Source organism: Cetorhinus maximus, chromosome 14 (assembly GCF_964194155.1).
Source record: "Cetorhinus maximus chromosome 14, sCetMax3.hap1.1, whole genome shotgun sequence".
In the NCBI taxonomy this organism is placed as follows: domain Eukaryota; kingdom Metazoa; phylum Chordata; class Chondrichthyes; order Lamniformes; family Cetorhinidae; genus Cetorhinus; species Cetorhinus maximus.
The window spans coordinates 18759597-18771660 of record NC_135892.1 but is presented as its reverse complement, the minus strand read 5'-3'; the positions used below and the strand labels follow the sequence as shown (position 1 = coordinate 18771660).

Here is a 12064-nt window from a genome sequence, read left to right as displayed (position 1 = left end):
AAGCAAGTATGAATATTAAATTACAGAGCATGGGACCCACATGGCTGCCAATAGTTTGAGAAGGGAGTGTGGAATGGACAAGAGACTCCAAATAGGAAGAGTGTAGAGATCTAGGAGGGTTGTAGGACTGGAGAAGGTTAGAGATAGGAAGACTATGGAGAGATTTGACTACAAAGCTGAGGATTTTAATATTGAAGCTTTACTCCTTGGAGAAGAGAGAATTGAGAAGAGATTTGATAGAGAACTAGAGTGCACGGATTTAAAGTGATTGGCAAAAGAATCAAAGGTGATATGCAAAAAATCTTTTTTATGCAGCGAGTGGTCATGATCTGGAATGCACACCTGAAAGGGTGGGGGAAGCAAATTCACTCATGGCATTCAGGAGTGAATTGGATAAGCACCTGAAAGGGGAAAAAAATCGCAGGGATGCAGGGAAAGGATGGGGGAGTGAGAGGAACTAAATTGCTCTTGAGCGAGCCAGCATGGACTCGATCGGCTGAATGGCCTCCTTTTTTGCTGTAACCATCCTATGATTCTATGCTGCACCTAATGCAGCAGCTAATGTAGGTCAGTGAGCAGAGGAATGTTGGGTGAAGGGGTCTTGGTGCAAGTTAGGATACAGGCAGCAGAGTTTTGGTTGAGCTGAAGTTTATGGAGGATGGAAGGCAGTCATTGGGAACAATGGGGTCTGGAGATTATAGCTTGTAAGTTACACTCATAAATGCTCACAGTCTCATACGGTCAGGAGAGTAATGCCAACTCCTTTTCAAAAACTCATTCTCTCAATGTAGACATTATTGCAAAGCCAACATTTATTTCCTATTCTAGTTGCCCAGCAAAGTTGGTGGTGAGTTGCCATCTTGAGCTACTGCAGTCTGTGACGTAGGTCCACCCACAGTGATTTTACGGAGGAAATTCCAGGATTTTGACCCAGTGGACGATTCAGGAACAGGTATAGTTCCAATCAGGATGGTGTATGACTTTGAGGGGAAATTGCAAATGGTTGTGTTTCCATGCATCTGCTGCCCTTGTTATTCTAGGTAGTGCAGGAAGGTATTGTCAGATAAGCCTTGGTGAGTTGCTGTAGTGCATCTTGGCTGCAGTGTGTACTAGCTACATGGTGCATTGCTGACGGAGGGACTGGACGTTTAAGTTGGTGGATTAGCTGCCAGTCATGTGGACTACCTTGTCCTGGATGGTGTTAAGCTTGAGTGTTGTTGGAGCTGTGCTCATCCTAAGTGCAGCTCCACAATACTCAAGCTTGATACCATCCAGGACAAGATAGTCCATCACACTCCTGACTTGGTCTTGTAGGTGGGGAGAGGCTTTGTGGAGCCAGGAGTTCCTTGCTATGAAATATGCAGCCTCTGGTCTACTATTAAAACCACAGTATTTATGTGACTTGTTCAGATGAGTTTGTGCTGAATGGTGAGTCCCTCTCTAAGGATGTTGATGGTGACAGATTTGCTGATATTAATGCACTGAGTATCCAGGAGAGATTTTTAGATTGCCTCGTTGCATATAGTCATGGGTTCACTGTAGAAGCTGACTACCAACAAATCTCTGGTCTGTAACAATTTGCTAATTTATGCTTCTTTCCCAGAATCACTGACATTAATTTAGGAAGATTGGTTCGTGGGAATTTCAGTGAATGCTTTGTGCCCCCAGCAGCAAGTGCAGTAATAGAACTACTGGAGCAAGCAGGTGAGAACTGCAGGCAGAGCACTGGGATCTTCCCATTCCTTGAACATGCTGGTGTTCTAGCTTGCTTAACAATATTTTTTTTTAAAAGACACAGAATTTTGATTGGTTTAGTATCCAGTTTCATCTCTGACATTTTGAGTGCTAAATCGTGACTGTTTTGTCACTTTAGGGATTTGAGGTGGATCACATGTGTCACTGTGCTGGCTGCCAGCTTCTGCACAGAATAGAATTGCACCGCATAAAAGGCCATTTGGTTCATCATGCTGCTGCCAGTGCTTTAAAAGAGCTGTCCAATTAGTCTCACTCTTTCCCCATAGTCCTGCAAAATTTTCCTTTTAAGCATACAAAACAGCTTTGTTATGGACAGGAGGGGGTTAATTTAAACAGCCCTGATTTCTCTTCTCACCACCCGTCGCAAACAGAAAGGTGTTCTTTGATTTTTGATTTCCTTTTTATAAGTGGTGCTGTATTTTCCCCAACCTTTCAGTTTTGGAGTGATCCAATCCTTTATTAATAACCCCACAGCAAACTCGAGATAGGGTAAAATCAGAGCGTTAGTAAATGTTTATTTTACACACACAAAAGTGGGGAGGGGGTGTCGCTACGTAATCCCTATACATTCACACAATAAAAGAGGTATAAGGAAAAGAGAGAGGTACAGGGCAAAGGCCACAAACAAAATAAGAATTAATGCTTCACGTGAGTCCAGAATCAAAAGTCCAATTGTATATCCCTTCAGAGAGGTTAACAGGCTGAAACTGATGCGGGTAATCCGCTTTTCCAGTAGCACTGACTTCCACAATGTAGAAGCACGTGGAGATGAATTAGTCTTGTAGTAGACACTGGCACAGAAGCTCTCATAGAAACAGTGTAGATGAGGGCCAGGCAATTCAAACCTTGACAGAGCCCTTTTTCTGAGCTGCGGCTTGGGAAAATGGCAGACTACCTTGGTTCAGCTTCACAAGGCAATATTACAGGCTCTACCAGGCTGTGGGTGTTTGGGGGTGGGGGGAGAATCATATGACATAACTCCCACTTCTTCCCCTTGGTTTGAAGAAAGGATCTATATTCCTGGCCTGGATTCTTGATGGTTAATGTTTCACCCATTAATAAGTTTAACAGAGATTTCAGGGCCCCTTTGTCCTCGCAGATGTATTGTCTCCATTGGCCAGAGCTCTGCCTTAGAAATGTAAAGGGTCTTTGCAGTCACAGGGGCAATTGGTGCCTCTTTAGAGAGAATGAGGTCCGTGCTGATTTTGGAAAGCTCAAAATTAATTTTGTGAGTCTTGGCTTGTCAGGCTTCAGTCAGTGTAAAGCCTTGTCCATTTTTTAAAAATGTTATAACGTAGCCAGGGTGATTATATATTTTCCTTCATTTCTTCTGGGCATGACAACTTGCTTTTGTAGAGTACCTTTAACATCATAAAATATGCAACGGCACTTCACAATAGTGTTATGTTATAAAACTTGACAGGAAACCACCTAAGGAGATACTAGGGCATGTTAGGTAGGATTTAAGGAGCATCTTAAAGTACAATAGAGAGACAGTGAGATTGAGGGAAGGAATTTCAAAGTTATTCCTGACCTCCGAACAACCTAAAGCACTTTACAGCCAATGAAGTACTCTTGAAGTGTAGTCACTGTTGTTGGGATGTAAGGGGTATAAGGGATGGGTAGAACCTCTCATAGGCAGACTTGCCGCACTCTTTAAAATGGCTCATTCTGTATTGATCCTCATCCAGCTTTCACCTGTGACCCCAAGCAGTTGTTAGCATGCAACAGTGGCCACAGCCTGGTAATTCACTTTGACAGGTGGGCCAAACCACATGAGGATAGCTGCTGGAACTCCTAGCCTGGGTGACTTAGGGACCTGACTACCCTGGCACGTGAAGACTGATACCAGCAGACTGGGTGGATGAAGCCAATCTAAGGTCCAGTGGTCTCAAAAGGTGGATCAGCACCATGTTGTGGAATGCATAGAGCTTGACAAGACATAGAAGTCGCCCTGATCACCCATTGAATATGGATCTATTTCCAGCCGCCTAGACTCATCTTGCCACTGGACGAAGATGGGTCAGGATGAGAGAGTGAGGCTGATGATGCACAACTCTCCCTCACTATAATCCAGTTCATGTGGAAATCATGTTCACTGTTGCAATGTAGGAAACACGACAACCAACTTGTGCATATTAAGCTTTCACTAAGAATATCTTTCAACAAGTGTACCAGTTCATATTTGCTTTCACCAAGCAAATTATTCACTTATTATGCTGTCTGCTGGTGCCCAATCTATGGTGCTCTGATCTCCCATCCTGTTACATAGTGAGTGCATTTCTATGATCTGTCATTAGTCACTATTAAAATGACTTGCAAACATTTGGTTCTTGTGAATGCACACATAGTTGTTGCACAGAATTGCTCATTTATCTTCCACCTGTTTTCCAGATTTGTGCACTCCCGGAAGGAAGGCCTTGATTGTAGGTGACGATTGTTTGCAGGGTGCAGTTCTGCAGAAGCTTTTACAGATGGAAGGGATGGCAGTTGTGAGCTGCCAGTGGCAGAACACAAACATCATGGAACTGGTAAGAACCCTTATCCAAATCTGTGGGATACTGAAAGTAGCAGCCAGTGGTTTAAAATTCAACGTCGCTCAGTTTTAATGAAACATTTTGCTGAGATTTCTATAAATCTTATTGATATTAAGAATATATAAAGTTAAAAGATTATCCAAAATCTGTGAGGAATTGCCTAAATGAAGTAAGTTTGTTTTTCCCTGTGCGAAAGATGTTTCTCAGGATGTTATCTATCACCATTTTACACAATTTCTTTTGAGCTGAGTTTCAGAAGTACACTACAAGAAAAACGGTTAAGATTTTGAGAACAAATAAATGACAAAATTAGAGAAAAAACAGATGCAGTGAACGCAAGATTCCCTCAGTCTTTCTTTGGAGCTCTGTCATTGGAGAATATTGTAGGATATTTCACTCTGGATGTGAAGAAACAGGTGATTTTCCTACGCCTGAAATTCTGCTGTAGGATGATGTGTTTCAGTGCCCGGTTATTTGAATATACAATGTTGGCAAACAGTTCGAGTATTGAGGTCCGTTCTGGTATACTAATATAAAATGGAGATTAAAGCCAGGGAAAGGGCAAGTCGAAGCTTCACTGGAATTATTTTATTTGTTCCTGGGATCGGAATGTCACTGGCTAGGCCAGCATTTGTTGTCTATCTAATTGCCTTTGAGAAGGTGAGGGTGAGCCGCACCTTGACTCACTGCAGTCTGGGTGGTGTAGGTACATCCACAGTGCTATTAGATAGGGAGTTCCAGGATTTTGACCCAGTGACAATGAAGGGGCAGCAAAAAGGTTCCAAGTCAGGATGGTCTGTTACTTGAAGAGGAACTTGCAGGTGATGGTGTTCCCATGCGTCTGCTGCCCTTGTCTTTCTTGGTGGTAAAGGCTGTGTGTTTGTTAACTGCTGTTGAAGGAACCTTGGGGAGTTGCTGCAGTGCATTTTATAAATGGTACACACTACTGCTACTGTGCACTGGTGGTGGAGGGAGTGAATGCTTAAAGTGGATGTCTGGAATGAGAGGTTATAGGTATGAAGAAAGGCTCAAAACTTGGCGCTTTTTTCATTGGAAGAAAATTAAGTTTAGTGGAGTATTTCAAAATTCTAAGAGGACAAATGGTTAAAAACTGTTTCATCATCACTGCACTGAGCTAACCTGAATGGAGACTTACAGTCAAAATGTTTTGCTTTATTGGGTAGAGAATTACAATTGCTTATTATATACTCACTTGTAGTATAGTGTGATGAGCAGTGGGCAGGCTGACTCTGCAATTGAATCTGGCTCTGTTGAGTGATAGTGCTTGTGGGGACAGGTACACTTGTTAGGGGAATTGGTGCTTTTTGATTGCGCTGCTGTAATTTTGTCAATCACTGCATCCTGGTATGTTGTGTCTTGCATGGAATTTGAGAGACATGTACTGGCAGAAGTTCACTGGTGAGGAGAACTTTGTGATTCTCATCTTTGTTCTCCCTCAGGCCAGGCAGTGTTTTGTAGTAACCCTGTCTACTGTGATCACATTGCTGGGTGGGTTCCTCCGTCATGTCATGGGCTATCAGGCTGTGGTTACTAAGTCCCTCCCCATCAGATCCTTCCTACACATCCAGAGTCTCGCCCCATCTGCATGTTGCCCTCGAGGTAGCTGTGGTGGAGCAAAAAAAACTCTTGTCCACCTCCTTGTGGAACCTGCCTTTGCAAAGAAGGTCTGGAGAGAGATGCTGTTGGTTTTTTTGAGGTTCATCCTGAGCAGCCCTGTTACGCAGGACTCTGTGACCTACTGCTGTTCCCAGGGACACACATTGAGACAAACACCAACTGCAGCCGGAGGATCATCAACTCAGTGAAAGATGCTCTTTGGCTTGCCCGAAACTTGTTGGTCCTCTGGTGCAAAGAGACTGAGTGTTGCACACTGGCACATTCCAAAGTCCAGGACTACATGCTGAGGGATGCACTAAAGCTTGGGGCAGCCACTACAGAGGCGCAATGGGGAAAGGTCGCTGTCTTAAGACCTTTCAGCCATAGTGCACCGAGGGGCTGGGAATTGTATAGACCCCTTCGGGGTGTATGACTCACATTGAATGTATACAGTGAGTATTACATATATCACAATTATATTAAAGCACCTCAGGTCCAACATGATCTAGGTAGAAAACTTGAAAATTATTGTACTTTCTGTGATGGCCATTTTGAAATGTTTTGTAATGTTCTTTCAGATATTTTATGAATAAAGTATATTTTTGCAAAAACAAATCAAGCTGTGGTTCCTAAGAACTCCATGAGCTTAGACATATTTGGGTCTGTGGGGATTATGGGAGAGAGAAGATTGCTTAAAAGCTGTAAACAAAGCACTGGGATTCGTTTCTAGAGGGAAAAAATTGGCGAGCAGAGATGTTATGTTAAATTTATATAGAACCTTAGTTATGCCAAGCTGTGTTCTGTTAACATCGTATGGAAACCAGAACTGTTTAGAGGCACTGGAAAGGATGCAAGATTATCTACAAGGATACCAGAGCTGAGTAATTTTAACTATCAGGAAAGACTGAACAGGCTGGGGCTCTTTCCTCTGAGGAGATTGAGAGGTGTCCTTACAGAGGACTTAAAATTTTAAAGGGGTTTAAAAGGTTAGGTGTAGAGAAGATATTTCCATTTTTGTGGACAAGTCCAAAACTAGAACTCATAAATATAAGAGTGATTTCTAAATCCAGTGAAAAATTGAGGAGAAACTCTACCCGGAGAATGGTTTGTTAACACATGGAATAGGTGAGGTGAGTAGTACAGATTATTGAAGGAGAGCCTAGCTAAGTACATGAAAGAGAAATGAATAGAGGGATACGTTGATGAAATGAAATAGGATGGGGAGGTAGTTGGGGGGAAGAGCCTCAAAACATGAGAAATAGGAACTAGACTAGGCCATGTGGCTTATTGAGCCTGTTCTGCCATTCGGCAAGATCATAGCTGAACTACATCAACTCCATTCCCACCCTATCTCCATATTATACTCCATCTTTTACCTTCTTACCCAACCCTTTTGAAACCTCTTTATGTCCTCCTCACAGCTTACTTTCCCACCTAGCTTTGTATCATCAGGCTTGCATATATTACACCCAAAATCTCCTTAGATAGACATTGATATAGATTGTAAGTATGAAGCCCAAGCATTGATCCGTGTGGCACTCCGCCAGTTGCTCCCTGCCATTCTGAAAATGACACACACATTTCTACTGTCACTTATCTGTCAACCAATCCTCAATATATGCAAATATATTATCCTCAATCCCATGAGCCCTAGTCTGTGGCACCTTATCACTTCTTCTGAAAATCCAAATATACTAGATTCCCTTATCTACCCTATTGGTTACATCCTCAAAGATGTAATAGATTTGTCAAGCAAGATTTCCTTTTCATAAAACCAATTGCCTAACTGTCTTTAATAATTGACTTCAAAATTTTCCCTACTACTGATGTCAGGATAACTGGCCTATAATTACATGTTTTCAGTCTTTCTGCCTCCCTCATCTCGAACAGGGCTGCATTTGTTACCTTCCAATCCATGGGGACAGTTCTACAAGATCATAATCAATGCATGCACTATCTCTGCAGTCACCTCATTTAAAACCATAGATTGTAGGCCATCCGGTTTTGGGCGTTTTTTGGCTTTTAGTCTCAATTTCTCCAGGCTCATAATGAGTGTAAACACCAGCATAGGCCCACTGGGCCGAATAGCCTGTCTCTGGGCTGCAACGGCTCAGGCAGAATAATTACGGGGTTGCGTTTTTATTTTACCTGGAACCTCTCCCTAGCCGGGCTGGATGTTTGATGGCTTCAGTATTCATTGAGGACATTGAAATATAAATGTGTTGCGAGTAAATATCCTGCTCGCAATGATGAAATAGGTTAATTGTCAGTGGCACAGTGCACTTAGGAAATGTGCAATACTCATTTCCTTTATGGCATGGCTCAGCCCTAATATTTGAGTGCAGAATATTTTCTGAGTTGTCAAACACCATCCAGTACATTCTTGGACTGTAGGCATTGTTGGCAAGTTTGGCATTTATTGCCCATCCCTCATTGCCCTGAGTTTGATACAATGTGGTTACTTCAGAGGGTATTTAAGAGCTGACCATGTTGGTGTGTAACCACAGATCAGATGAGGGCGGTAGGTTTTCTTCTCCAAAAGAAACTTTTTAAGGCAATTTGGCAGTTTCATGGTCACTTTTGCTGATAACAGCTTTTTATTTCCAGATTTATTTTTTATCTTCAGTCAAATTCTCAAAGCTGCCATGCTGGGATTTGAACTCTATTCTCTGGATTATGAGTCCAGGCCTCCAGATTACAAATCCATTAATATAACCACTATGTGACGATACCCCTGTGCTCGGGTGGCAAGCAGTAGCTTTTGAAATCTAGTCATGAGGAGCAACCAGAAATGATTAGAGGGGATGGGATCTTGTGTATTTAATGCCACTGGTGTAGGTGCACCCACTGGGGAGAGGATTTTGGAAGGGGTAGAGTGGGGTGACCCTTTTTCTGATGTGGTGAGTTTTGTTTCTGTTTCTATTCCCTGATGATCATTTTCTCCATCCTCTTCCCTGCCTGATACAACTCTGTGGATTGTGCCTTTGCTCGGTTTATAGGCTGTATAGAGGGCAAACACCCTGATATGTATCACAACATAGACGTCAGTTTGCATCCCTGTGTTGCATCTGAATGTGTAATTTTCTTGACATGCATTGAATCAGAGTGGATGAAGTTGCGTAGTTGTGACCAAATTAACCGAGCAGGGCAGGAAAAAGTGGGAATGATTAAAATGGTCTTTATATTTTGTAACATGTTCTAAATGGTCAGTAACCTTTCTCCTCCTTCAAAAACCATCTCAAATTGAAGATTCCCCCAACCCTGCTCAAACTCTGCTAGTACATTCTGAAAGCTGTGGTTCAGTTGGTAGCACTTTTGTCTCTTAATCAAAAGATTGTGGGTTCAATCCTGACTCCAGAGCCTTGAACACATAATCCAGATTCCCCCAACCAACATCACTAAAACAGATTATTGGACATTATTTCATCTGTTTGTAGGATCTTGCTGTACGCAAATTGTCCACTGCATTTCCTACATTACAACGGTGACTGCTTCAAAAGTGTTTTGTTCACTATAAAGCACTTTGTGATGTTCTGGGACCATGAAAGACATTATATAAACGCAAGTTCTATCTTTCTTTTGCTTGGTGTCTATTCCTCCAGGTTTAAGTGGCTTGGCTCATTTTGTTATTTTAAAGATTTCATATAAGTGGAAGTTACCAGTTATAAGTTCGTTTACACTCAAAACTTGCTCCATGGATATACTTGGACTTGCCCTTCTGTTTGAACTTTTTTGCTTTTTCTAACGAGTGTATTAGTTTCTTTTGGTCAGTTTAAAAGCGTTCAGATGCAGTTAGTTAGTTGGATGGATACAATTCTATGAAAGTTGGTTCTTTTTTGCCTTGCTAGACTGCATGATGAATCTAGCTATGGAGATATGTATAATTCTGAACTTGAAAGTTTGGGTGTTATTTAAAACTGTCCAAATTTCAATATTAAAAGCATTTTGGATCCAAACACTTGGGTTAATCACTTTGACAAAAACAACACTCTGGCTACTAACAATCTGAATTGCTGCCTAATGTGCTGAGTGTTTCTAGCATTTTCTGTTTTTTGCTGTGAGTTAATAATCAGCTGTAGTAATTCCTCTCTGGGAGTGATTTGGAAAGAGAGAACTGGCAATTATATACTGCTTTTCAACGTTTACGATGTCACAAAGCACTTCACAGACATTGAAAGACATTTTGAAGCATGGTCCCTGTTGTAATGTAGCAAGTGTGGTTGCTAATTTGCACACAGTAAGGTCCCACAAACATCAATTAAATAATTACCACCTCATCTGTTGATGTTGGTTGAGGGATAAATATTGGTCAGGGCACCAGGAAGAATTCCCTGCATTTCTTCAGAGGGTGCCATGGAATCTTTTACGTCCACTTGAGAGGGTGAATGGGGCTGGGTTTAACGTCTCATGTGAAAGACTTAGTACTGCACTGGAGTGTCAACAACTGCAGTTTGCATTTATATAGCGCTTTTAACATAAAACCCAAGGTGTTTCACAGGAGCACTTATAAAGCAAAATTTGACTGAGCCAAATCAGGTGATAGGGCAGTTGGAGAGGTTTTAAGGACCTTCTTAAAGGAGGTAAGAAAGAGAGAGAAGCAGAGAGGTTTAGGGAGGGAATAATGGCCTAGGATGCTTAAGGCACGTCCGACAATAGCAAAGCACTTAAATTCGGGGATACTCCAAGAGGCCAGATTTCGAGGGAATGCAGATACTTTGGAGGGTTGAGTGGCTGCAGGATATTAGAGTTAAGGAGCAATGACACTGCGGGAGGATTGGGGGGGAAAAAAAATATATTAAAATTGTGGTATTGCATAACCAGGAGCCAGTGTAAGTCAACAAGCACAGGTTTAATAGGTGTGAGGGGCTTTGGAGGACCTCTGTTTTATGGACAGTAGAATGTGAAAAGCCAGCGAGGAATGTGTAGGAATAGACAAATCCATAAGCAACAAAGGCATGGATGAGGGTTTTAGCAGCAAGTGAACTGAGATGGGGGTGGGGAGTCAAATGTTAAGCAGGCAGAAATAGGTAGTCTTAATGATGGCATGGATGTGTGGTTCGAAGTTTAGCTTGGGGTCAAATACAACATCAAGGTTATGAACAGCCTGGTTTAGCCTTGAGTTGAGAGGGAAAGGGATGGAGTCAGTAGCTAAGCAACAGAACAAGCAAGGACCGAAGACAATGGCTTTGGTCCTTCAAATATTTAATTGGAGAACGTTTCTGCTCATTCAGTACTGTGTCGGATAAGCAATCTGGTCATTTAGAAACAGTGGAGGAGGTCATCAATAGACGTATGCAAGCTTGACACTGTTTTCAAATGATGTTGCCAATGGGAACAATCAAATGAGAAAAAAGAGGTGACCAAGGATAGATCCTTGGGGGACACCAGAGGTAAAGGCATGGGAGTGGGAAGAGAGGGTACTTTGCGTAAAATTTGATAGATAAGAATGGAATAAGGTACGATTATCCTCTGATGGGAGGCTGAGTACATTGGGCATATACTCTGGAATTTAGAAGAATGAAAGATTGTCATTGAAGCATAAAGATTCTGAAGCACTTGACAGGCTAGACACTAAGATTGTTTCCCCTGACTGGGAAATCTAGAACACAGCTTTAGGATAATGTGTGGATCATTTAGGACTGAGATGAGGACTGATATCTTCACTCAGAGGGCTATGAGCATTTGAAATTTTCTACTCCAGAGGGTTGTGGATGCTCTGTCATTGATTATATTTAAGGTGGAGAGAGGCAGAGTTTTGGTATCAGAATCAAGGATATAGGGAGCGGGGAGGAAATAGGAGTTGAGGCAGAAGATCAGCCATGACCTTATTGAATGGTGGAGCAGGCTCGAGGGTCCGTATGGTCTATTCCTGCTACTATTTCTTTGTTTTTATGTTCTTAACCAGGCAGTCCCACCCAGCTGGGCAACATGGGGAGGCGTTGGAGGAGAATGTTGTGTTCAGCCATGTCTAAAGCTATCAGGTTGAATAATGTGCTGTTACAGACAGGAGAGACCGGCAAACTGAACCTCTTTGCTCTCACCAACTGTTCGCAAGCAGATGTCTAGAATTATTTTTAAAGTGTGCTGTGGCGTGTTTGCCAAAACCCTCAGTTTGTATGATCCAATTTACTAATAAACACGGGGGAGGAGCGTTC

General features: G+C 42.2%; 1 protein-coding gene across 3 annotated transcripts in view; it reads left to right on the top strand.

The window, feature by feature from the left end:
• mthfd1l (methylenetetrahydrofolate dehydrogenase (NADP+ dependent) 1 like) overlaps positions 1-12064 on the top strand; it is a 196217-nt gene that overhangs the window by 23644 nt on the left and 160509 nt on the right. For all 3 annotated transcript variants that reach the window (XM_078556605.1, XM_078556603.1, XM_078556604.1), the window contains exons 6-7: positions 1604-1704; positions 4150-4286. In XM_078556605.1, coding sequence (XP_078412731.1) covers positions 1604-1704; positions 4150-4286 — 238 coding nt within the window. The remainder of the gene's footprint in view (positions 1-1603; positions 1705-4149; positions 4287-12064) is intronic.